We start from the raw sequence: 27949 nt of genomic DNA on the forward strand, positions 1-27949 counted from the left end.
TGGTCTATATCTCAACCTCGACGTGGACCCGGCCGCCGGCTCGGACCACTTGTCTCGAGCTAATGGCAACTGCCACCGCTGTCGAGGAAAGAGAGGGAGAAGGCGCGATAAGCCCCGATCGTTGGGCGTTTCAGGAGCGGCTGTTTGTACCCTTTCGTTTCGGAAAGCCGCCGCGGTCTCATCCGCGCTGCGTATGGACACCATGTCGCCAGACGGTAGCGCCGAAAGATAAAAAAAAATGAAAACGAAGCAGTCGAGACGAAGAGGCTGTTCGAGGCGCTCCGACATGGCGCAGGTTTCATCGATGTCGAAGGCCGTTTGCTATTTGCCCGTGCCCTTGTTCCGGGAAACGAGCGAGAACAGCGGCCGAAAAAGACTCAGCCCAAGGGCGTTCGACAGGTGGCGTGTTGGGTAAAAAGTAGGCAGCACATTTAGAATTACGCAGAGTTGTTCGTGTTAGCATAGAAATGAAGTTGCTCACCGTTCTCGCTTTTCTATACGATCGGGATGAAATATTTTATAAGAAAATAAAATAAAAATGAATACACGCGCACATAGCGGCCAATGTCAGCCATTACACAATGGGAAAGGCTAGCGCTTGTTTGCCTGTAATCCATTAAATGTACACCTTCTATATGAAATAAGCGCATAACACGTTGTCTACGAAGAATTTCTTCTCTCATGCGCACAAAACAATCTGAATCGCTTGAAAGGAGGCCGGGTGTTTCTGAATCTGTATTTTTCTTGATTTTTTTTGTGGGCAAGAGCACGGAGCTAATCGCAATTCTATTGGTGCATAGAGCATGAATGAGCTGCGAGCATGACCGCATAGCGCAGAAAAGCTTGCATGATTGACATGCGAATGGAACCTCGCTGTTAAGATTTAAGCGTGTATAACTGCTTGTTCTCTTACGTTTTCGCCCAATTTTTGCAGTTTTTTTCTTTAAAGAGAGTGTGGGTTATCCCAAAGGGTTATTCGACTGAAGCACGGTGACACACTACTATCTGAAGACTGAACGTCATTCATTATCGCAGGAGAGCTCCTGTACCAGCTCGAAGACTCCCAACCCATGTTCGTGGTCACCGAAGAAGATCACGTGGCCAAGGTAGAAGAGTGCAGGAAATCTGTGTCGAGCATTCAGGCAAGTTCTTTTGTCATTAGCATTCACTCTTTGCGATGCGCTTCGCATTAACTGTTTTCGTACTGACACCATTATATATCTGAGTTGATATTGATATTCTTGTTTTTCTACCTTCTGTAAAGCCAACGCTATTTGTTGCGGAAAACATTGCCTTATTTTTTTATACTTTAGTTCTCGTTATGTGATGAGGACTCTTTGGAGCCACATATTATGACTTGCGTTGCATGCAGGTGGGTACTGCAGACTTCTAAAGATCTTGGAAAGTGGTCATTGCTAATACGCATTAATTATGACTAAATAATAATAATCAATCAATCATGTATATTTATTGTGCCCAGGAACAGCCGTGAGGCCTTAGTGCTGGTACACAGATGGATACAGGTACAAAAAAAGGAAAACAAAAATTGAAAGGAAAGAACACTTTGACAGCGTATAAAATAAAAGAGTAGAAAAAAATAACTTTTAGAATGTATATTACAAAGTATACCGTACAAATCACTACAAAAACGTAGGTAGCGTATACACTACATGCAATGAACACAAACAAAAACTGACAGGATATAACAGAGTTGGTAATTACATCGTACTGATGAAACAGAACATCTGCACACTACAGATATCGTGTAACCTTATAACAGCAATCCATAAAATGGAAAACAACAAAAGAGTCATATAAACAGCATACTCTCTATACAGTAAGGGAAGCAGGTAAAAAGAAGTTACTATAACTAGAACAAGATCCATTCAGTATGACTGAGCAAAGAAATATTCCATATAGTTCCATGTAAGAGAATAAGAGGGAGCATATTAGCGAATGAGAATTCTGGAAGTGTCTGAACTGAACTGATTGAGGGAGCTGTTAAAAATATCTACGTCTGCAGAGTAGAAGTTACACGTGCTCTGCAGCCTGAACAGTGGGCAATGTCGGTTACAGGAGCTGAGAGTACGAAAAGGATGACATTTTCTTGTGATTTTAAGAGGCACTGTTAGTTGGAGCTCAGAAAGAAGTTCCGCGCTGCTAATTTGTCCATGTATGAGCTTAAAAAGAAATAAGAGGTCAGCTGTATCGCGCCTAGCCTTTAGCTCAGGCAGCACTTGCAAGTACCGTGGTCCAGAGTCAAGACGGTGATACTCGTGAGGGAAGCGATGTCTAAGTATGGACAGCAGCTTATTCTGCACTTTATCAATGGCCCTGCTGTTAGATTTGCATGTACCATTCCAGACAACCGAGGCATATTCCAGCACGGGACGACAGACAGTGGAGTACAGTTTCAGGAAGGACTTTGCACTACGGAATTCCTTAGACATCCGGCAGACCATGCCCAAGCGGCGGAGAGCTCGCTGTTTGATGAATCGAACGTGCGGTGTAAAAGTCAGCTGGTTATCAAAGAGCACGCCAAGATCAGTTGTAGTCGAGATTCGAGGCAAAGTAACATCGTGAACTGAGTAGTGATAACGCAGGCAGTCTGTTTTACGCGTGTATGACAACACTTTGGTTTTCGCGGCGTTCACTATCAGTTCGTTCTCTTTACACCAGAGTGTAAATGCATCCACGTCTCTTTGCAAATGCCCGCAGTCGCTAAGAGACGAAACTTCCCTAAAAATCTTGATGTCATCAGCATAAAGTAAAAAAGAAGAATGCCTTATAGCAGCTGAAACATCATTGACAAATAAAGAAAACAAAAGAGGGCCTAGAACAGACCCTTGTGGCACACCACTTGAAACGCAGTAACGATAGGATTGCTGGCCGTTAACATTTACGTAGCAGGTCCGCCCACGCAAGTAACTAATTAGGAGGTCAAGAATCGAATTATCTATGTTCAGGAGTGACAGTTTAGAAATTAACAATGGGTGACTGACCACATCAAAAGCCTTGCTCAGTTCAAAGTACACAGTATCAAGCTGCCTCCTATGATGAACCGCTTCGGACGTATAATAATAATCAATCAATCAATCAATCAATCAACCTTTAATAATAATAATAATAATAATAATAATAATAATAATAATCAGCCTATCTACGCCCACTGCAGGGCAAAGGCCTCTCCCATTATTCTCCAATTACCTCGGTCCTGTGCCAACTGTGACCAATTTATCCCCGCAAACTTCTTGATCTCATCTGCCCATCTAACTTTCTGCCGCCCCCTGCAGCGCTTGCCTTCTCTAGGGATCCACTCTGTTACCCTTAATGACCAGCGGTTATCTTGCCTTCACATTACATGCCCTGCCCCCACCGATTTCTTGTTCTTAATTTCTACTAATATGTCCTTAACACGCGTTTGTTCCCCGACTCACTCCGCTCTCCTCTTGCCCGTTAATGTTACACCTATCATCTTCCGTTCCGTTGCTTACTGAGTCTTCCTCAATTTAAGTTGAACACTTTTAGTGACCCTCCAAGTTTCTGCAACGTAGTTGAGTACCGGTAATATGCAGCTGTCATACACTTTCTTCGCCGTGTTTATGACTAACTGCAGAACGCAGATTTGATGGCTATTCAATTGCGGCACGTTCTGATGGTTCCTCCCAATGCATCGTCATGAAAAAGGCACAGAGTTCCAAGGCGACAAGTTGACCACCGCTCCGAGCCCATCTATAATTTTTTTTTATGAGAACGCGGTTTTATGTTTTTTTATAATTTACAGTTGCAGGCGTTCTGACAATTATGTGCAAGCCCTCTTCAGTTTGCACAGCAAAACCAATTTTATGGCGCCTGCCTAACAGGCAGGCCACCAGGACAATGGGAAATTTCTAAATGTCTGTTCATGGCAACGCAAGGCGAGATGGTACAACAAGGATAAAGCGGAGTAGCATTGAGCTTGCCACTGAAATGTGTTAAAGAGAGTGATGGTTCGACACAGAGAATCAGGCGCCAATGTGATATTGACCAAAATATAACAATTTTGCAAGATTACAAGATAAAGCGCAATGACCAATATCAACTAACATTTTTCAGTAGCATTCACGGAAACATGCAGTCACAATCATGGAACAGTCAAGGACTGTTGGCGGTTAGGATCATTTGCCGATATACGCGATTTCTTCGTTCCATAATACACTGTCGTCCCGTTTTTTACGCCACCGCGAACACGCTAAATCGATTAACCCGCCTACTTCGCTACCTTACTGAACCTTACAGCTTCAAAAAAGAAGCATGGCGCCAAACTCTAAATACTAATACGCCTTGAGACACCGTCATCGTGCGATAATCGACAGCGAGGTTGCACGTTCCCGACATACTGGTGTAGAGGCCCCACCTTATGGGTACGAAATAGCGACGTACTCGTGCATCGACGTGGCTCGACGTAAGCGCGGTTAGAGTGGCCCGCTCCGGCGTGTAGCAAATGCATTGGTAGGCGCCTGCTGCGCCAAAGTCTTTACAAACCAAATATCCGCGCACTGGACCCGAAACCGCTTCCGCCCGCCTGTCCCAGTGGACGGCTGCTCGGCCCGCGGAGTAGGCAGCGAGAGCGGAGCACGGTGTATTCCCTACGCATTTCTTCCCGCGTTGAAAATGGGTTGTCGTGTTAAAAAACAAAATAAAAAAAGTCGTGGTTATGTTATTCTTCTTTCGGAAGCTTCGGTTGAAGCATGTCCAGCTGCGTCAGGCTTATAGGTCGTACGAGGGCTTTCGCGGTTACGGCGGCTGCCATGTAGTTGCTCGCCCAAGCCGGCAGCGCGGCAGCGCGTACTTCTACACACGCTTAATTCTGAAAACTTTATACATTTTCGCTGAGTTAGAAAAATAACGATCTTGTGTAGCCCCAGCTTAAAAAGGGCTTTTAGCCGCACCGACGGTGCACTCAGAGGAACTTCTGTGCTGCAGGGTCAGCCGCTCAACAACGCAACCGAATGACTAATGACTACGAGCAGTTATGGGTATCGTGATTTAACAAACTACGGCGACCAGCATGCTATTTGACTACAAAAATATGGTTGGTATAACCTTGTTTAGTACGAGCATAAAGTTTGGGAGTGAGGATGAATGTTTACCAATAAAACGTCAACACACATATCTAATAGAATGAATCCGTGTAGCGGTATTTAACTTGCTCGCAGGCAGGAATGGGCAAATTTGAGTGTTGATCTGTCGGGACTCGGTTCTTTCTGCCACGTCATCAATACGCTAGTTTAGACACTATCTCCACTAGCAGATATGAGAGTAAACTGTCGCGCATCCGTTCAGGAAACGTTGTGCGGAGCATTCAAGATTACCTGTGCAACTGCTGTAGATTATCGTCCTATAATGGGCCTAAAACTTGCTTCCCCATTTGCAGACCCCAAGGGCAGTGCACAACATATGTTAATTTCCGGAAACAACCATAACGCAAATGAGAATAACGCGTGATGTATACGAGAATTCTTAGTGCACGTAGCGTGTCTTGCAGGAGCTGTTTCTCTTCAGCGGGAGTGGTGACTACAGCACAGTGGACGAGCTTCTCGAGGAAGGACGTTCCTCCAAAGATGCCGATGCGGCACGTCCCGCGCGCACCGATCCCCGTGACACGCCCCTTTTGGTGCTCTACTCGAGCGGCACCACGGGCCTGCCCAAGGGCGTGGTCTCCGCACACTTCAACTTCGTCAGCCAAATGGTGCAGTGCGGGTGAGCCCACCTACTGAGACGCTCCAATGCGTGGCAGACGGGCGCTAAACTTGCGGTGCTCGGGAGCACCTAAGCGGCCGTGCGTTTGATATCGTAGCAGGCTAAATTAATCACTTCAGAGGAATTTTTTTTTGCGGTGTCCTTTTCGGTGAGTAACTAAATTGGGCATCTGAGGTTGTGCGCAGCACTTGGGCAGCAGTTACGCGAAATGGTTCTGCCGAACATGGCTTGGCGTTATAACAACAACCAACGCACGTGCCGGCCGTCGTTGGATGGGTCATTTGAGAGCGCGGTGTTTCTCTCCAACGGTGTTTTGCTCCACGCGCTGTTTCGCATTCTTCTCACAGGTTGAACGCTTCAAGTGATTGCAACACGTATTCCACTATCCTTCGCTTAGCAGAACGTCTGCATCCACCTCTCCACTGCAACGGCAATTCACTTTTCAAGCCAGGCGCTTGCAACGTGCCGTTTGTTGTCACCGCGAACGGCAAGTGTTTGGAAAGGATAAAGCCTGGGGTGGTGAACGTGGCGTCGCATTCGCTTTTCTTTCGTAAGAACGGTACTAGATGGGCAGGTGCCTTGTTTGAACGCGCGTTTTACGTGGCTTGATAGGCCCGCGCTTGGGTTTAAACAGGGCCACAGATTGCACATTCTCGCCTGCTCGCGCAGTTTTACTTTCATCATGTATCACCAACTCGCTCAAGCTTCCGAAATAGGGTATCCGTTGGTGTGCGGAGAGTGGTTGCGTGCCGAACCAATAAAAAAGCAGGGACCATGAGGCTGCCTTCCTTGTCCGCCGCAAAATTATTAGCAAGCAGGAGGCCACAACCGAACATTCGCGTTACCTGCAGGACGCAAAAGAAAATAGGATAAACTGGAGAATCGAATGAGAAACCCTCCCGCGTTGGTGGCCACTTTTGTTGGCTTGGATTTTAACGGACTCTGCCGAAAGGGGTAAATATGTTTATCCCTGTTTATCAGGTTCATGTTTAGGGTTTGTGAAAATTTTAGTAGTTTCTTCCTCCAATTCGCTCATATTTTATAACATAAAAAAGTTCGTTTATAATGGCCTGTTCTTTTCACGGGCCTCTTCGCACTATTGGGGCATCGGAGGCAATGACACACTCGGCATCACGACAAACTGCGAGCCTGCACAAGTCATGTGGATAATATATGAACACAAACGCCGACAATAACCATTAGGAATGCAACAACAAATTGCAGAAGAGAAAAAATATCAAACGACATTGAGAGTCCGTCTTACACATATTAACAGTGCATTTTGTTAAGCAATAAGCAGTGTGTCCTGTAATTTTAAACTATAATTCTCTTTAAACTTCCTTTATAGTGAAACAAAATATTGCAGGTGTTGAACTGCACAATAAAACCACAAAATGACAGCTTAAATTAAGTTTACTCTTGTGTTTTCCAACCCAATGAAACAGCATTTCTTGTCGCACGTGAATTATGTAGTCATTATTGAATTTAACTTTATTCGGAACACAAAAGATTCATCTGCAGAGTGAGCAGCAATACTTAACCACTTTAAATATGTATATGTAGTATAAATATGGATCGACAGAGGGAATTTACACTGCTCCACGTTCTTAATGTGGCAGAAATGCAGAGCACTATCTTGCAAAGAAGAATCACTTTCTCCACGTTTTCAAAGACCAGTGTGTGACTTTGCGCTGGAACCCGCCGCGGTGGCTCAGTGGCTAAGGCGTTGTGCTGCTGAGCACGAGGTCGCGGGTTCGATTCCCGACCACGGCGGCCGCTTTTCTGATGAAGGCGAAAAGCAAAAACGCCCGTGTGTGCGAGATTTCTGCGCACGTTAAAGATCCCCAGGCGTGAAAATTAATCCGGAGCCCTCCACTACGGTGCGCCTCATCGTCTGCGTTGCGTCGGCGCGTTAAACCCTACAATCAGATCAGACTTGGCGCTGGATATGGCAGCATCAAATCACGAGCCTTTCGTATACGAATGTACTCTTTCATCGATTCGCCCTCAAACAGAAATATATGCCAGCGTTCTATACAGCGATCGCGGCCCTCCCTGATGGGGCGAATGCAACAATCGTGCTCCCATCTCTTCAGCCTACTCTGTTGTTAGCTATGTGTTGGTCTGGCTCATATCTAGCCAGAGTCATGGAGAAAAAAAATAACCATGTGTATGAGATTCTGGTTCCAAATAAAGAATTCCGGGTGATCCGAATGAACACAGCGCTCCATAGTGTTTCACGGGTTAGGTGCTTCAACACGCGCCTAACCAGTAATAACCTGTCGGTATCATCCCGAGACCTACCCGGGATAATACGGACGGGGCCTAAGAACTCTTATCATGATGAGCACGGCCCAAACACAGCGTTGCCGAAAGCTGCAGGCCCTAACTACGCGGGCTACGGAGCGCTTCCCCGTGTATTCGGTTGACACTGATCCTGCCCTTACCTACCGCTCCCACTCCCATAAAAAAATTGAAGCAAATGATTGTTTGTACAGTGACCTCTTCAGCTCCGCATCTCAAGGCGCGAAATTTGACGCTTGTCGAGTGGTGGAGCGTTGCAGAATTTTCTCCTTTTGCGCAGGCCCGACGGAGATCAAATCCTGCAGTACACGGACGTGATCGCCCAGTGGATGCCATGCACGCACCTGTCGGGCGTGTTCTTCACGCTGGTGGCGCTCTGTCAGGGCGCCACCGTGCTGTTGTTGCCGGGATTTCACATCGAGACGCTCCTCTCGTCCGTACAGAGGTACCAGGTGAGCAGCCGCGACCACCGCTCCTATCGAGGGGCATTTATACGTTGTTGGAGCGCAGCGAACAGCATGAATACGCTGTTCAATTTTAAAGTGAGACTTGTGTGCCACACTGGACGAAAAGAGACGTTGAAGTGTGAAATTAAATAGTCAAAATGTGTATCAGGTGAGTGTAGAAAACTTGGAGGTTCCGCATGAAATAGTGGCATAGCATTAACTTCTGCGCGCTCCACCGGCTTCGTTCATGCATCTTTCTTTGAGCTAAAGCAGTGATGCAGTAGTGGCGCACGGGCGACGGCCACCCAGCAAGCGGGCGGACGACCTAAAAACCCAGAGGCTGTGAACGTATGAATGACGATATGAACCAACGTATACGGCATAAATTATCATCATTGTCGTCACCCTATCTATGTCCACAGGGGGAATCCTCTTTCCACTCCCCTTTCAGATTATCTCATATCATTCCTTCACACTAATTTCGCAGACTTTCGAAAACTCTGGCCCGATCCTTAGGTTGTCCTTTTGTTACTAGCTTTTCTGTCCGTCACCAGTCCTCCGCATTAGATGCCCGACACAACTCCACCCCTTTCTCGTAATTGGAACGACGAAGTCTTCTGCGGCAGTGTATATACATTTGGTATAAGACCCTCGCACGAGTCACTTCTGCTTTTTGGTTTACCTTAAACTGTTTTATTTCTTTAACAATAAACCACAGGATTTTATTTAACTGGTGTGTCTGTGCATGCGTGAATCTCTAACCAGCAGGGGCAACTTCTATATAAGGTGCCTCACTTGAAGCTATCGCTTTATTGTGTTTTCCTTGTTTTTTCCCGTATGTTGACTACAGGCATTTCATTGTGCCACATTCGCGTCCAAGTGAGCCGTATGAATGGAAAACATAGTGACAGTGCGACACCCGCTTTGCGGGAACTGCGATGAAAACGCAATGGTGTTTCTTGCTCACGCACACGGAGTTCCAGCCTCTTTTTGGCATCTGAGGGAGTTCTAGAAGAAAGGAAATGAACAAACCGCTTTTGTAAAACGCTTTTGTAAAGACTTCTTCTAGTGTGTCGGCGCTACGAGATATCCGACTGCAAATTTTAATTGTCGTCCGCATGATTACGCATGCAAGAGAGTTAGGATCGGCGCAAAGCCCCTCCCTGATGTGACGTGGCTGTTGCGTGCAACGTTTAGTCTGACAAAGGAGCGGAGTCATCAGTAAAGATGGTAACTGTCCCCTTTTTCCTCTTGGCTGGCGAAGTCAAGATATGACAGCGCAACAGCCGCAACAGCTGCGTCACATCAGGGAGGAGCTTTGCGCCGATCCTAACTCTCTTGCATGCGTAATCATGCGGACGACAATTAAAATTTGCACTCGGATATCTCGGAGCACAGACACTCTAGAAGAATTCTTCCAACTGATGCTGTGTAGAAACACGACTACCTCCAACTTTTCCATACAAACATACTCACTTACTCCAGTAAACAAAAAGTTCATTGTCCAATTTTAGTTCATTGGTCTGCTGACAGCTATAATTATCACCTCACTTTGTGTCTCTCTGGCCACATGTAATTTATTTGCACAGGTGGTCTTCGCATGCATGCCTCCCAGTGCCCAATTTTAAGAAAACCGCAAAGCTTAATTTTGAACATCCGGTATACTTAATTGTGTAGAAATACTCACCGGCGTGACGACTTGTCTCGTTTGAAATAAATCGAGTCTGTGCAATGTCACTAGCCAGAGTTTCATTTCTATGAGGATCCATTTACATCACGAATCATGGCACGAAGCGAATTAGCACGCACAGGCAAGTAGAAAATGACCAACCGATCAGGGCCGACTGGAGAGGCGGCGAAGGCCACCGAATACCTGCTCGTGGTTTACATCCAGTTCCTCGAGATGGTATGTGTAGTAGGAGCATTCTGTTTGCAAACAACCGCGAGGAAGTTTTACGTTCAGGCGGCATTACGAATTGTAATTTTTCGTTTACGCTCGACCCGCCATGTTCTCACTAACGAAGTTTTCTTGCTCTCAGCCTTCATATGCTTGCGGAGAAGTATTATTTGCAGATAACTTTGGATGAGATGGCGGGTGGTGCACAGCTATGGTAGCCTCCCACGAACAGCTATCCCTGTGATACATACGAGTCTGCTGTGTTCATTAGCATATCGACATTATCCGCACTGCTTTGTCAAAGGAAAAACGAATCGAAATGCAGAAATTTTTGTTCGAGGCAATTCTTCTTCACAAAGTAAAACTGAAACAGCATGGTCCTACCACGACAGTCTGGTTGGCTTAGTCCGGTAATTGGGAACGTACCATGAGGTTCTCTTGCGCGTCCTCCTCCTCTTATCCGCTTCTCTTTATGCATCCCTCATTTATACTGGGTAAATTGTGTTTCCTTACTTCGACATACTTTCTTGGACAGAGGAACGCGACTGCGTTTCCAAAGTCTTCGCCATTAAATGTTTTCGAGACTCCTTAGTCGCCAACTCGATGAAATAAAATTAAAAAAAAACTGGATGATGTCATCGGTGATTTTGTTACCCCGACCCCGTTCATAGCCGAGGTGGTTGTAAGAGCTGGGCGTTGACGAACGGCGCCGCGTGCGCAGGCGACGTTCCTGCCGCTGCTGCCGACGTTCGCGGTGATCGTGACGCAGTCGCCGCTGACGGAGCGCACCAACGTGTCGAGTGTGCGGACACTTGGCATCGGCGGCAGCGTCACGCCCGACGTAGTCATCCGTGACCTGCAGCGCATCTTCAACCTCGAGACACTCTTCCACGGTGCGGGCCGACGGCTGGACTCTCTATTGCTAACGTACGCGTGCGCTGTCAGGAAGGCGCACGTGCTTCGACACATGGTTGCTTATATAATTTTTTCTCGTCATCGCGTGCCTGATAGAGCTACTTACTGTGTGGGCAAGTGAGTGATCATGTGCAAGGAGTGAAGGCTTTAACGGCAAACAAAGTGTACAAGTTTTCGGCGTCGCTCACGTTTATCGATAATATTCGTGCCATGCCGCAAGCGAGATCGCCATTTAGGCATGTTTCTTTCTTCCCTATGACCAAAAACCAATCTATAAAAAACAACACAGCTTGCAATGAACAGCCTTATTAAGTATTCGCATGCAGTATGACATCGTAAAACCCGTTATCCTGCTATATGCCTGTAATTAAATTGTACTTCAACTTGTTCAAAATTGGCGTTCATGTAGCTCGTTCATCCAACAGGTAAAACTCTGAGGAATTTGTCTAAACACTAGCATGTCTCGTAAATGACCGTGTTCTCACCAACTATCCTAACGTCCTCGTTAACCCAGTTATGAATACCTTATTTATTGACTTCCGTATACCTGAGCGGAGCTGCCGATTACGTCTGGAGTCCTGCAACTTAGCTTTGTTGGCTTCATTGTTTCTCTTTTGCGCGTAAATATTTACCCTGAGCAATCCACTCACATGTACACGTCACATTAAAGAGGGGGAAACTGAGCCGGGAAATGTCAATGTAAAGAAAAACCGGTAGTAAGAGAGGGTGCGGGGTGGTTGCAGCCGAGCCGTGGGAGAGGGTGGAGACTCGTGTGGCGTCGGCGGTCGGTGCTAAGTTATAACCGCAGAGAGGGGGAGACTGCGCAGGATGGCAGCAGCCGAGGCGCGAAAGAGGGTGAACAGAGTGGGGCAATGGCGCTCGGGCGCAGGAACAGCCGAGGCGTGGAAGAGGATGCAGAGGTTGTTGCACTGGTGCTCGGCGCTGCTTTATTTCATTTCATTTATTTAATCCTTAAGGGCCCGGGGGCACTACATGAGCGAGGGCAATTGGCGAGGTACCGTTCGATGTTCAATACAAAAAAAAAAAAAACCATACATAGATGAACCAGAACCAAGTACAAGTAAGTAGACAGATGTAAACAATAGAAAACGTGAATGTTGTTGGTAAATTAATAAAATATATAAGACTACAGGTCTGCACAAATCTAAACTGCTTAGCCCTGAATATGAGGCAGTCAAATTATCAAGAACGAGCGAGTTGCTAAGGCAAAGGATCGGTAAGATTAGAGCGGAACGTTTCATGGCCAGTACATGATCTGCAGTGATCCGTTGAGGCATTCAACAGGGCTTTTGCGTGAGGGAAAAAATGAGGTGTTAAATGCTGACGTACGGCCATGATACGAGCAATGGGTCTGTTGTGATTTACGCGTGATGAAGTTCTGTGTTCTCGTTAAAGCAATGAATGGCGTGAGGTATCCATCCGTAAAGGAGCCATAGACGGTGACAATTTCACAGGATTGAAGCGTTGGGCAGGACAGATAGTGTTTTATTAGAGCTGCAGCAAAGGGTGGTGAGAGGGCGCAGCGCCTCAGAAGCATAAATGCGGGAATTGCTGGAAGAGTGGCGTCGAACGCGACACAGCCACTCCCGCCGACAATCACGTGTGGACGCCGCCGGTGACAGAACGCAGCCGTCTCGTGCACTCCTTTAGACTGTGCCGCGGTCAGTCGTGTTTTGTTTTCTGGATGCCTTCAACCCAATGAAACCGAAGCAGCTTCGCCGGGTGATCCACCACCATATGAATCGTTAGGCCCATAGTTTTATATAGCGCCACCAATGCATGGAAAGCTGCCATAGCTTATCGAAGATTGCCGGCCCATCTAAAAGCAATCCGCAAAGGGCGCTTACACGTTTGCCGATGATTACTTAAAAAAAAAACGAACCTGGTGGGGTAGGACATGATGGGGATGAAAGTAATTGACAAAATTACAGTTCTACGAGAGCATTTTAGCACTAAAACTCCTGGATTTGTTTAGCGGTAAAGAAGAAGCACCCCGATGGCCAATCCTCGTTGTTGGGCTCGAAAACAGAGTTTACTGTGTATAATTTTTCAGAGCTACACCTGGTCATGGGAGGCCAGCACAGCTCAGTGCAGTTTCCCATCCCACCCAGAAGCAATGGGTAAGGGGTGTTTCACACCAAGCCAATGCTGATATCGAAAAAGCCAACTTCATGATGATTTAATGATAAGGGTAACTCATGAAATGACAGATGAAATGACAGCATTGTAACACAAAAACTTTTGGGTGGGTTTAGTCGTAAAGAAAACCCCCCGATCACCAATACCCAGGGATTGACCGGAAAACTGAATGTACTATCTATACTTTTCTTACAGCGATACCTGTACATGGTAGGCTACCACAGCAAGAAGTGTCCGCGAGCATGCTTCCCCACAATGCACAGAGAAGGCCAATCATTGCTATTGAAGCGGTAAAATGTGCCAATGACGACACCAAGCATAATATTCCACTCGAAAAATGTGCTCTGCGTCCGCCGCATCGCGCAATGCAAGCATGCCGATTTGCATTTCGCGATGTCACATCGCAGATCACATTTTTGAGTCATATCGTATGTCGGGCTTCTTCATTTGCGAAATGTGCTCCCGCGGACGCCGTTATTGGTTATTCAGGTGAATAGAGAGAGAAATCACTTGATTTCCCAAGCAAATTGGCTAGGAACGCGTGGTGGCCGCCGGCCCAAGATTGGCGGTGACGGTGGCGGCTCGGTCAATGAGGATTAGCTGCACCCCCGGTTGCATGCTTCCCAGAGCGTCCTCCCACTGCTCTACGCTGGAGATGAGGGGGAGTGGGTTAAGAGGACAGGCTCACATGGCATGGGTTAGTGTGTCCAGGGAGTCACAGAGGGGACAGTTGAGTGAAGGGAACTCAGAGGTATAGATCTTGTGGAGGAGGGAACGACTGGCAAGGGAATTGGTTTGAAGAAGTTGCCATAGGCGCTCCTGAGCGTTGGTGAGGGATGTGTGGGCAGTGGGATAGCGGCGGCGTGAGAGGTGGTAATGCTCTGTGATTTCTTGGTACGAGAGCAGTCGACTGCGGGCCGACCGAGCACCGTGGTAGGGAGCAGGAGCGAGCCCAGCATGGCTGGTGAGTTCTCGTGCTTTGTGGGCCACCTCGTTGCCTCCCACCACCGAAGCTAAGCAGCATTGGGCTCGGTCAGTACTTGGGAGGGCGACTTCAGGTGGATTGTAGTAATGCAGATGCACGGACGACTGCAGCGGGGTTTGCCAATACACCCAAAAGCAATCTGTAAAGGGTACTTCACTGTAAGCCAATGCTTATTGAGAAAAGGCCAACTTCACAGGGAGCAAGGGGCATTGATAGGGATGAGAATTAATTAATCAGTTAATTAGTACATTTTAGAAGAAAAACTCGTCTGTGTTGTTAGTCGTAAGGAAGACACCCCCGAAGCCAATCCCCGGGGATTTTCAGAGAAACTGAATCTAATTAGTACGCTTTTTTTTACAGCGGTGCATGCACAGTCGAACCTCGCTAAGTCGAACTGCGAGGGGATTGAAAATCTGTATTAGAAATGCATGCGCGATAAAGTGGACGTCCTTCACAGTGCACTTTCAATAATTACGTGCTGCGAAAATACGGCATGCACAGTGGTCAATTAGAGATGCGAACCCGAAGAAGCAGGCGTTGAGTACGATCTATAGTGCGAAGGTCACGGAGTTTGCACCAGCTCATAGCCTCCTCTATAACTTTATAGAGGAGGCTATGGCCAGCTGCTTCAGTGTACGCGGAGCAAGCACGTGGTTACGGGTTGGGAAGCTGTAGATGCTAGTGACGCATTAAACTTCGGCCTTCCGCTTCGAATTTCACAAAAACTAGTCTGGGCGGACGGGAAATATTGTTCGAATTAACCATGGCACGTAATTCAGGTTCGAATGAGCGAGAGCTTTTCCGCATTCAAATACACGTCACTTTGCCGGGACCAATGGACCAGTTGGAATTATCAGTTGTCTCGAATTATGTGACCTCGAATTAACGAGGTTCGACTGTAAATGGAAGGTTAACCCAGCTTGGCACAGTTTGCTATTCCGCCCCAAAAAAATGGTGCGCCATCGCTCAACCATCGCCAAATGACGACGGTGGTTGAATGCGAAGTTTTCTTGTGACGGAATTTTTGGTTGTCGTATTAGTGTGGACTGAGTTTCGACCATGTCGAAATGGAGCAGTCCAATAAAAAAAAGAAGAAATGTAGCAATCTCAAAAAAAAAAAAAAAGAATCGAAGCAATCGGGTAGACGCCGGCTTCATGACGCGAGGGGCCCAGGTTCGATGCCGGCCACTGCAGCGTTTTTTTTTCTTTCACTTCACCCACAGTCATTCATCATCATCCTCAGAGAAAGTTGGCTTTCCTGCAGAGCGTTTCGCGCTTCAGACGACATCAGTAAGAACACTAAAGCTGAACTTTAAAATCAATCTGAAAAGGGTGCTAAGCCAATGCTTATGGAGAAAAATCCAACTTCATGGCATGAGAGCAATTTATCACGCTGCAGTTCGATGACAGCATTTGAGCACAAAAATTCGTCACCATCCCGCCCTGCGAAAGTCGATTTCCAGCAAACCTGTTGTAAACCACTGCAAATGGTGATGGAGTTTCTCGTCGTTTCGGTGGGCTTGTCATTTGCGCTCGGCTAGTGTCATTAGATAAGGGTACATAGTATCGGCACTCTTTTCTGCTATTGTTCCGTTCCGCCACCATGATCATTGGTCAGTGCGCATCACGTGACATTGTTTACACTGCGACCATTTGTTGTTTATGCGTTTTAATCGCTCAACACTGGTCGGCTTAGCTTGTCCACCATGCTCTGCGGCTGAGCGCGACTGACGTCATTCCGAATGCAAATCAAAGATAACGCGTGTGACAGAATTTCAGCAGCAGAAGTTTATCCAAAGATGCAGCAAATGGTGGGTCCTGCCTAGCCTGACCGATGCGCTCGGCGTCTTGGACAAAAGCTGCTATATTTAGTGACACTAGTCCTGCCTTGGCTTCAAAGAAAATCTGCAAACATATTTTCCAGGAACAACATGGTGGGGTTTCCCATTGTTCACAGCCGCACTATCATCCGTAATGCTGTTTCAATGCTTGTTTTTGGTTTCCTTAAACGCATTCTGAGCTCTATGCTGTATGCCTGATTAGCCTGACGCATGCGCTCGGTGTCTTAGGCCTTGGCGCCTTGGCTTTTTTGCCCGCGCAGATGAAGCCACTGGGGGGGGGGGGGGGGGTAGAAATATGCAGCTTTGCTGTATAAACACATGGACGTTGTTAGTCATAAAGAAAGCGCACTCATGTCCACTTCGCGGGGATTGGCCGCGCAACTGAATGTAATGTGTATAATTTTTACGGTGACGCCTGTACATTGGAAGACCACCACAGCTTAACGAAGTTAGCCATCCCATTCAAAAGCAATCTGTAAAGGGTACCTCACTGTAAGCCAACGCTTATTGGAAAAAAGCCAACTATCCGGGAAGCAAAAGATGCGGGTGAGAGTAGTTAATGAAAGAACAGTTTTGTGAAATCATTTTTAACACAAAAGCTTCCTAGGTGTTGTTAGTTGTAATGAAAACGCTTCGACCGCCAACACCCGAGGATTGGCCGAGAAGCTGAATGTAATTTGAATATTTTTTTTTTCTGTGATACCTCTTCATGGGAAGCTACTTAAGTTTGCCATACCATCCAAAAGCAACCTGTAAGGGGTACTTCACTGTAATTCGAGGATAATTGAAAAAAAAAAGCCGACGTTAACGGGGGGGGGAGGGGAGCATGTTGGGGATTATAGTAATTGTTGAATGACTGTTCGATGTCAAAATTTTACATCAGAAACTCCTAGGTATTCTTAGTCCTAAACTCACCCCGAGGATTAACTTACACGGACCGGCCAAAAATGAATAAAATTTGTAAATTCAACTAAAAACCGGTCTCGGTGTCACCATATCTGTTATGCGGTTACCAGCTATCGTTAGTTTTGCAATGCAGATGCCAAAATAAAGAAGGCAGATATCGATAGGCTCATTTCATTTCAGTGTGGTACTTTTAAAGAATGATATCTCTACTAAATAAACTACTAACGTACAATGATGCATTGGTAAATTTAGTTTGTTGGTTGTGTCTTTTGATAGCTGTAATAACAGCACAGCTAAGCTACTCTGTGCTCTCAAATAGCTTAAAGATGCTGTTACCAAGGTTTAGACCATAGCATCGTTGCAGTTTTTATTAAAATCATTGCACCATGCCGGCTGCAAAATTCAGCCGGCACAGCAGAATTGGGTCTTACATTCTCAGAACTCAGTTTTTCGATGGAATTACATATTTCGCTCACTGCTGGCGGAAACGTTTACTTCGACAAAATATTCTTGGCCGCTGCGAGCTCTAGAAATATCTATGAATTAGAGTTTTGTTACCTAAATTATTACTTTATTGATACTCTGTCTGAAAGTTGAAATTGTCTCGATAGTTTCTACGAAAGGTATTAAACTTAAAGCTGCTTGTTTCCAGCAAAATTGGCATCTAAAGAAACCAAGCAAAAATCTGTGGACTATCTTTCCGCAGAAAGTATCTTTAAAGAAGAATAGTCAGCCGTCCGGTCAGAATAGGAGCTCATGATTCCATAGCCGTGTGAAACCAGTGTGTCGCGCGACGTTACTTGGAGGTTAGGAGAAGTAAATAGCATGCATCACTGGAGCCCAGACGTAGCGCTCCTGCCTGATCTTACCATATGCCAGGAAGTTGAGGGCCAGCGGCGCTGCTGCCCGGCTGTGGTGTCACCATGTCCCATGCTGTGCTAAGAAAAGTTAAGCATTTTGCTGCATTGCTCGTGCAGTGTACGGCATGACTGAGATGAGCGGGATGGTGAGCATAACACCACTCCACCACATTGCGTCGGACTCTGTCGGCTACCCGATGCCGCTAACGGAAGTCAAGGTGCGTAGACGGAAACTACACTAAAAACCCTCCAGTAACTAGTTCAGCTGTTTTACTTGTCGTTTGCAAATAAAAACGCAAATGCAAATGCAAATAGATTAATCCATCAGTGTATCAAGTTTTATTCTATCGAGGATATCGAATAAACTAGGAATAAACCCTTTAAACACTATATCTACACTCGTTATTCGCGAAGAGGAAGCAATTGCAGAACACTGAACTGTAAAACACCGCAGTTTTAAGTGGGGATTCGATCGAGTGTTACACAGCGCAGCAAGTTTCAACAAAAAATTCCTTCCCGTTAATTTAAAAGCGACGTGCTTAACACGATACGTAGCTTACAGAACGATTTGGCTAATAGAGGAAAAGTACAGCACATGGGGCTCGGAGATGTTAATATAAACAGTCATCGAAGACAATGGCCTGTAGAACTACGCTGCCGTTAATTAACACCGGCGAAGTTGTAGAGACTTGTTGTGGTACGAAAGAAGTATTTATTTTTATGTTTATGCGCTGTAGTTAGGAGTTTGACGACTATGATGCCTTAAAGCAAAATAATCTTTATCAGAAAGATAAATTTCCTATGAAACTGATTTTAACTTTTATTCGTGTATGCCAGCGGTATGGTTAAGCGTATGCAGTTGAGAATTTGTGACTTTAAGACCATAACAAAAAGCGCAATCGACATTATCATTGTTTAGTTTAAAACGAAGTGTCATTATGGGATCGTCGCAACAGAGTTACGGCTTCGAGTCCTGCTGCTCAATGCATGAACGTGACGCCTTCGTAAGGAGATGAGCTTGGGATGGCTTCTGGCATGAGCTCCCCCCCCCCCCCCCCCCCCGTCTCCCCCCCTCCCCCCCCGATGGTGACTCTCTGCATGTGCGCATGAAAGAGCACTACCAGCACAAGCGTTCCTCTGCCTAAAAAGGTGCACATGGCCTCTGTATTGCCTGCGCAACTGTCGGCATCTATAAATTGGTAAATCTACCGAAAACGACCCAAGACGTTTTGCGTACCCTAAGGTTAACATGATTAGGATTTTTCATGGGTGGTTTATTCATGTTCGACGGGCGGACGAATGGCTTCGACAAACGGGCGATAATCATTCTTTGCAGACAGCACTTACTTCGTCCTTATTGCCGTACCAACGAATATGCGAAATTATATGTGCGGCGTCCTTCGTGTCATCACTCTGTCCTGCAGTGGTGTTAAAGATTGGAAGATACAACGTCCCCTTCAGATTAGGTAGGTCTGACCATATAACTGATAATTAGGCAGCAGGAAACACGGATTCAAAAATGCGAAAATTAATTTAAAATACATTGGCCTTAGTTAGGCGAAGCATTTGGTAACCTCGCCTCCTCCGGTAAGCTGCGACTAACGCAAGCCGTATCCGGCACAAGCTGTGTGCAGAGTGGAACTGCAACAAACGTGTCCAAGAACCATGACCGAAGCAAGAAATAAGGTGCAGCTGGGGTGCAGGGAGCTGTCGCAACAAACAAGCGGCCTTCTTGAATAGCGAGCCCAGCTGTTATTCAGCCGCCGTCCTCCTACCAGCCGCCTACCTCTTCACCAGTTCCCTTCACGCCGTGCGCCTTCTCATTCCTCTGCACAACCTTCTTCCATCCTTCAAACTGCAATGAGGAGACAAGGAGAGGCACACCTGAATACGCATGCGCAAAAGTGTGAGCTTGAATTTTCCGTCAAATTGAGTTTGGTGCGACATGCGACGAACTTGAATGCGTGGGGCTAAGACTCAATTTAAGCCGGTATAAGTAAAAAATATTCTCTGCTGTATGAAAATGACGATAGAGCAACAGAAGTGGTGATCTCAATAAGAACAAATTGTAATGCACTGTAGTGCGTGGCACAGAGACACAATGATGTATAGAGCTTCGCTGTGAGCGAAGCTTTATATAACTTATCTTCGTACCCGCCCCTTCAGGGTTGAATTTTCAGTTCTTAAAGAGAGAGGGTCCAGAACAGTTGCGAGTTGATACTTCTTGCAGGTTTTAGATCTGGTCACTGGGAAGCCTCTGGCTGCAGACAAAGACGGTGAAATCCTGGTGCGTGGACCGCAGCTGATGCTTGGCTACCTGAACAAACCGGAAGCTACTGATAACGCCATTGACCCAGATGGCTGGTATAAGACAGGTACTTACATGCCTCGTTTCAGCGTAGCACTTAGCTAGCTTGAATTTCTTCAGTCACACCATGCTTGTGGACGTATTTACACAGGCGGTCTCCCCTGCGCCTGTACACGAATTATCCCTTCGCTTGCGTACGCATTGGCCGGCCAAAAAAATTGCACAGTTTACTCAACTGTCAAGCTACAATACTGCACCAAGCCTTTTCTCGGCGTACAGAAAGCATAGCAGTCTGATCGCCACTTCGACTCTCTTCTTTAGATATTATTAAAAATTGTTTAATAATATCTGAATTTTACTGGCGAAACTGTATTCGAGAAACGCCTATAGGCTCCAAGCTTCGCGACTTCTGCGCCACTTGTTGCCGCCTTTGTTTTGCGAGTACGGGGATAGCGCTGCATAGCAGATAGGCGCTCATGCGCTGTATCGGCTTTCTCTAGATTTTTATTGCCTGAACGCGCCGTACAAAGCTTATTACGGTCAAAGCTTGTTACAAAGGGCCCCCTAAGAGGCGGTCATGCGTGTTTCACCCTCATGAGTGTCACCGACAGCAGCAGATCACCACCAGCCGGAGTGAGAGGCGAGTACGTGTATTATAGCCTCGCACAAACTCCATAATTCGATGCGATTAAAAACATGATTTAGAAGTGAAACGAACGACTGCTTAAGTCGAAATGATCGCGGCCTCGCGTAGAAGATACGCGGTGTGTAATTTGTGGGTATAATATGACTCACTACCTGATAGCCAAATATGTTTTTTGTGTAACTATGAGTAACTGTAGAAAGTTGCACGCAGTGCAAGGCTTCGCATCTTAAACTCCTGCGCATCCACTTATATAGTCAAGAACGCAGAATAATATGTTGTTGGGCAAGTTGGTACTGAGCTATGGACCACATTACAGCGCGAAAGCAGACGAAGTCTAAGACAGAACACAGGGCAAGCGCTGTCCCGTGTTCTCTCTGTCTTCGTCTGCCTTCGCGCTTTAAGCTGTTCCAAAAACTTAAGAAAGTGACACAACATTGAGTTATGTATGATAGTTACTTGTACAGAGTTGGCCGAGGATACGGCAGTAAAGTTCGTAAGCTTTTACGTTTATATATCACTTTGTAACGTATGTATAGAATGGTGGTGGAGATGGTTATGGTGCCATTAAATGCCATCGGTTTAAAGGAAGCATTAAGACAAAATACAAGTTTTTTTTAATCCTAAAGAACTAGTCTTTGGTAAGAAATATTGAAAGAACGTTTAAAGTTCGCGCTACACAACGTCAGCAGAGGTTGTAATAGGAAGAGTACTGAAAAGACAATTCCGATTGTACTAATTAAATTCAACTGATAGGATCAAACAGCAATGGGTGCAACACTGTATACAATCGCACAGTCATGTTTCTTGGCACTGGCTTTGGTCGGAGGCGGCCAATCGCACAAACATGTCCCTATGACGTCATAAGTAGCCGATGTGAAAATGGCTGATGCGTCATCATTAGTCATCTTTTTTTCTTAATATCTAGCGTAGTTCTTAGAAGTTTGCTTTAAATTTGACATTATTGTTATTGAATAATTGTAGTGTTTGAGCGAACCAAAATTTTATTTTGTCGTTATGGCCCCTTTGGCGGGGCCATGAAGACAACGTACAGCTTTGTTTAACTTGAGAGAACTAGGCTAAAGTACCTCTTTCAGCTCCACTACAGCCACGAGGGATGTTTTTAACAGAAAAACGCAAGAAGTATTGAAAACTTTCATATTTAGCGTTACAGTGACGTGTTACAGGCAGGAGTGACGTTTTATGGTCCAGCACTAAAAAAACATAATTTTCAGCGTGCTAATTGCACGTTAGCATTCAAATGATTCAATCAAACGAAACTGGAGGCCTCACTACAATCGCCCAGTCATCTTTGTTAGTGCTGGGTTAGTTCGGCTCCCGCCAATCACACGAACAAGACTCTGTGACGTCATAGAAAAGTTGCTGGAAAGTGGCGGTGTGGCCATGCACTACAGCCACGAGGTATGTTTTTAACAGAAAAACGCAAGAAGTATTGAAAACTTTCATATTTAGCGTTACAGTGACGTGTTACAGGCAGGAGTGACGCTTTATGGTCCAGCACTAAAAAAAAACAATTTTCAGCGTGCTAATTGCACGTTAGCATTCAAGTGGGGCAATAAAATGAAACTTGAGGCCTCACTACAATCGCCCAGTCATGTTTGTTAGTGCTGGGTTAGTTCGGCTCCCGCCAATCACACGAACAAGACTCTGTGACGTCATAGAAAAGTTGCTGGAAAGTGGCGGTGTGGCCATGCTTCACGTGTTTTCTGCTCCATTTTTGCTCGAAGTTTAGGATAAAATATTGGTCATTGTTTTCGGCACAAAGCAGTCTCTCTAATGAACCAAACTTGTATTTCGTCTTCGTGGTCACTTTAAGCAATTAGTTCCTTTCCAGCACTTGTTTTGCCTAGGCTCGTACCCGCGTGGGCTCGGAGCCTGTTGCCATTATCGGGGTCACAGACGCACCAAAACAGCTTCCGGGAGGTACCGCACAAGCTTGCACCCTGATTCGCCACCGCGGCCATTGAAGTCTCGGAAAAACATCTCGAAGAAATTGTTGCAGGGCGCATATGCGACAGCCGCTTGAAAAGGTCTTTCCTTGTAGCACCGTCGTAGAGATACTTCTAAAAACGATGGTAAAATATCTGCTTCCACGAGGCACACACCCCCAAAGAGAGACCGTGGAGGGCCAAATTTCGAAGGAGCCATGCATGTGGAATATGTGGTGCTCTGGGTCGCTGTTGGTAGACGATTCCCACGTCCCGGTGAAGACGCTCGCTTGCACAATTAACACTGAGGCGGCGTGCCCTGTAACCGGTGCAAATTCTTCGCTAGTGCTATCTTGAGTATACAGCTCACGGCAAGCCGTCGTTGCTTATGTGTGTCCAAAGCGCTACGCATGTTTTAGGCTGTCACTCACGTCATTCAATCTTACTCCGGCGTCTGAACTTACCCATTGTAAATCTAGGGAGCATCACCACCGAACTATTTTCACCTCACCCAGTAAACGTAATTACTCGCCTGTAAAGAAAAAAAAAAATCTCCGAGGACACCAAAGCACTTTTCATGATTTCCGAATGCTAAAGCATTGTTCTACTTGAAAACATCAGGGTGTTCATTTGACTGGATATGTTGAACCTTCAGCCGATGGGCACTGGTAATAGGTCTTGAGCAGGTGTTACTTTCACTAACCAAATCCCAGTGAACGAGTGAGCTGTCATCGTCATTGGCCAATTCATTTGAGTTGGCATGTTAGCATTGCGGGCAGGTATGTTGATGTGGAAGCCATATGGAGATTGGTGACGATATTGAGAGAACGAAGGCCTCCTGGCCGTTAAGTGCATATAGGGAGGCGTGGCGACCGGGAAGGAGGATCCTTCGGCGTATTCAGATCGACTCATCTGAAGACACGACGGATTGAAACTGCCCTGGGCTTCTAACTGTGTCATCGTCACTTGCCAATCCACCTGAGTGGCTATGTTGTGCCTTAATTCTGAACCTAACGACATTCCAACCAACGTCAACCTCACTGTGCGTCCAGCGGCCTGTGCCCGTTGTCGACTTTAAGTCGAATGATACAACGCATTCCCTACGTCCACCTTCAGTAAGCTATGGAGCCTTAGTGGTATCGGAGATGCCCGCTCGCCTCACCATCCGGGGGCCCTCAATTACTTTAAATTTATTCCCTTTGCACGCCCACCATTTGAGGAGTCGTTTCGCACCGAACCTGACAGCTTGAATTGAAGAGGTGGTGCGCGCCCTGTGTTTCAGGCGACGTGGGCCACTACGACGTCCATGGCCAGTTGTACATCGTGGACCGTGTGAAGGACTTGATAAAGTGCATGGACCAACAGGTAGCGCCCGCCGAGCTCGAGGAGCTGCTCATGCGCCACGAGCTGGTCCGTCAGGCGGCCGTGGCTGGCGTGCCGCACCGGCAGTACGGAGAGGCGCCTAGAGCATTCGTCGTGCTAGCCGAAGAGGCCCAAGGTCTGTCGCCCCAGGACGTGGCACAGCAACTATCCGAGCTCATTGCAGGTAAGATCAAATGCGTAGGCGCCGTGTGGCTGGGGATGCCAAAGAAGGCCATGATTCAAGGTTGTGCTTAGAAGTACCCAAGCAATGCGTGGGATCAACTCCGAGAACGGGTTACTTTTATGAAGGGTTATAAGGCAATGAATCACGTTGGCTTCATCAACCAGGTGATCGAGAAGCTCGAGGATTAGGAAAAAACGCCTGTTCATGTCCTTTATATATATAGACTGCGAAAAAGGGTTTGGCCCCGTGGAAACTTCCGCATCAGTTGCAGCATTGCGATGCCAGAGAGATGAGTAATCTTGCGAAGGGATCTTGTAGGACAAATCAATAGGGAAGATAATGATGGCAGGTGTAGTCCTTGAGGGTAGGAAGTGAGCATATTGAATTGAAGAAGATCTTGTGCATAAATTATCCTACCTCCCATTAAGGGAAAAAAGTAGAGTTGGGCCATATATGTGGTAGTACATGGGACACACAACAGCCACACAGCCCGATTAGCAGAATGGCAGTGATATACAGACGGAGCGAAAAATCGGTGCACGAAGAGCACTAGCAAGCAGGCCCGAGATGCAGTCACCCGGGAGCCCAATGTGGACTCCTCCTCGCAAGCGGATCTCCCCTTGTCCTGGAGAGACAGCCTCCTCAACTACTTGGACATCCTTGCCCTTCATAGATACGCAAGACAACATTTCTCACCACGATATGGCTCACGCACAGGCTAACAGTCCACAGACTACAAACTCAGACATACCGCATACCGTATACATACCGTATAAGGTATACCGTATGCATACCGCATACATACCGTATACGGCATACCGTATACATACCGCATACATACCGCAGACTACAAACTCAATCCCTCCTCCCTCCTAAAATAGTTACACCGCAAACTCTACCGCGATGATTGTCCATATTACAACATCTCATCTACCTGCCTTCGACACATTCTGTGGGCATGCCCACTCCCCTCGGAGTGCAAGAGCCTACACCCATCACCACCCGCATTGTCTCGCTCTCGTCCGGGGTCAGGGGAGGCCGCCCTGGCTGACCCTGACCCCCCCCCCCCCCCCCCTTCTACTAGAACTGTGCCGCCTACCGGAGGACACCGAATTGGCCCAGTGTGGTGCGCGTTGCCCCCGTGAGGACTAACGACCCTTGCACAGTTGGCGGTTTTCCGAATAATGCTCTCTCTCTCTCTCTCTCTCTCTATATATATATATATATATATATATATATGCTTTGGAGAAGGTAGCGGCCGGAGGCCTCTGGCAACGTTTCGACGAGGGGACTCGTCTTTTTCAAGCACAAGTTCCCTTGTCGAAACGTTGGCATATGTCTGAGGCCGCTACCTTCTCTAAAGTATTATTTCTATCTGGTGACCATCTTCAAAGCTCCCTCGTTCTTTATATATATATAGATATTGATTGATTGTGGGGTTTAACGCGTCGACGCAACGCAGGCGATGAGGCGCGCCGTAGTGGAGGGCTCCGGATTAATTTTGACCACCTGGGGATCTTTAACGTGCGCCGAAATCTCGTACACACGGGCGTTTTTGCTTTTCGCCTCCATCAGATATATATATATATATATATATATATATATATATATATATATATATATATATATATATATATATATATATATATATATATATATATATATATAGCGAATATCGGAATGGGAAGTGAGGGTCTTGGTAAATTAAGACAGAATTAAAGTAGGAGGCAGTCAAGAAAGTCAAGGAAAGCAAAGGGTAAAATGTGGTAAGTTGTTTATTATCCTTGATACAGATGCAGATTCTTTTTTGCCCACCGCCCGGTGGGCAAAAATATCCCTCCCGGCGGGCATGCTTTTCTCCACTATCTTTCTTTAAAAATATCTGCATCTGTATCAAGGATAATAAATGACTTACCCCATTTCTCGCTTTGCTTTCCTTGGCTTTCTTGATTGCCCTTCAACAGCTTACTCAAGTCGACTGCAGGGCGAAGGCCTCTCCCATTGACTTCCAACCGCTCCTGTACTGCGCTACTCGAGTCCATTCTTTACCTTCAAATTTCTTTATTTCGTTGCTTAATCGAGTTTTTGCCCTTCCCCTTATTCCAGCCCCGTCTTTCGGTATCCACTCTTACCCTGGTGGTCCACGGTTGTCCTTTCGTCTCTCTACATGGCCAGTCCAAGGTCATTTCTTTGTTTTATTTCGACTATGATGTCATCTACTCGAGTTTGTTCCCTTACCCTGGGAGTTAGCTTCCTGTACCTAAGTGTTACTCCTATCATTGTCCGTTCCATGGTCCGTTGGGCCGACCTAAGTTTGCTTTACAGTTGCATGGTAAAGAGCCAAATTTCCGCTCCATATGTCACGACCGGCAGAATGCTTCGGTTGTATATATATATATATATATATATATATATATATATATATATATATATATATATATATATATATATATATATATATACAGTATTTACTCGCATAATGATCGCACTCGCGTAATGATCGCACCCTGAACTTGCCGCAGCCATATGTCGTATGTGTGCCAAGTCTAGACGACGATGGTCGTGCTTACGTTAGTTTCCTCCTCTTTCAAAGCGGACATGGCTACGTTATTGCCGGGGACTTGATGATATTAGCGATATCGGCAAGCGTGAGTTCATTATTGGTGCGGAAGAAACTCACTAAATGCACACACTGAACTGATAAAACATATAAAAAAACGCGCTCGGCTTGCTGTGTTGTCGGCAGACGCGTCTTGATGTCCCACACTGTGACAGCAGCAGCCACTTATTGGTCGACCTGTTCTCACCTCACAGCAAACTCGTTACGGCGGGTTCCGCAATTCCGTAATTCCGGCGCGTTCCGTAATGAAAACGCTGCATTTTGCATCACTCACTGGTCATTCGGTGGGCAGTGGAGTTTTTATTATGTGTTTATTTGTTATGTTTATTATGTTCATGAGAGTTATCGTAAACCTTCTGACCTGCATTTTCGCGTTTTCTGCGCTGAAACTTTTTCCCGAGAAATTTACCTCGCATAATGATCGCACCCCTAACTTTGCATCATATTTTTTGGGAAAAAAGTGTGATCATTACGCGAGTAAATACGGTACTTCTCTTGAGTGATAGAGTCACCTTACTTCTCATTATCTGGGAGTGTTCGCAGAGTGGACCGCAAGTCATACCCATTCTGCGCCGGACTTCTTTTTCATGGATTGGGTCCGCACTGACAGCTTGTCTCGGGTAGTTAGGTTCTTGTACTTGTTCTAGCGTTGCGTTTCTTAAGCTGAAGGTGTCACTTTCGGCATGTTTATCATTACTTCAGATTGATTCATGTTTATTTGTCGCCCCGCGTCCAAACTTTCGGATTGAGTGCCCCGAGCATTTTTCTCAGATGCTCTAACGACCACTTAGCCAGGCTATGTCGACTGCAAACCTCAAATGGCTCTA

The 27949-nt window shown here is 46.3% G+C and overlaps 1 protein-coding gene across 2 annotated transcripts in view; it reads left to right on the forward strand.

The window, feature by feature from the left end:
* LOC144170726 (luciferin 4-monooxygenase-like) overlaps positions 1-27949 on the forward strand; it is a 49626-nt gene that overhangs the window by 19994 nt on the left and 1683 nt on the right. For both annotated transcript variants that reach the window (XM_077700705.1, XM_077700712.1), the window contains 7 exons: positions 1036-1142; positions 5528-5742; positions 8327-8498; positions 11111-11282; positions 18174-18274; positions 20287-20431; positions 24239-24502. In XM_077700705.1, the coding sequence (XP_077556831.1) occupies positions 1036-1142; positions 5528-5742; positions 8327-8498; positions 11111-11282; positions 18174-18274; positions 20287-20431; positions 24239-24502 (1176 nt within the window). The remainder of the gene's footprint in view (positions 1-1035; positions 1143-5527; positions 5743-8326; positions 8499-11110; positions 11283-18173; positions 18275-20286; positions 20432-24238; positions 24503-27949) is intronic.

The sequence above is a fragment of the Haemaphysalis longicornis genome, unplaced genomic scaffold (assembly GCF_048455015.1).
Source record: "Haemaphysalis longicornis isolate Haplotype H1 unplaced genomic scaffold, Haemaphysalis longicornis Haplotype H1 scaffold_1, whole genome shotgun sequence".
Classification (NCBI taxonomy): domain Eukaryota; kingdom Metazoa; phylum Arthropoda; class Arachnida; order Ixodida; family Ixodidae; genus Haemaphysalis; species Haemaphysalis longicornis.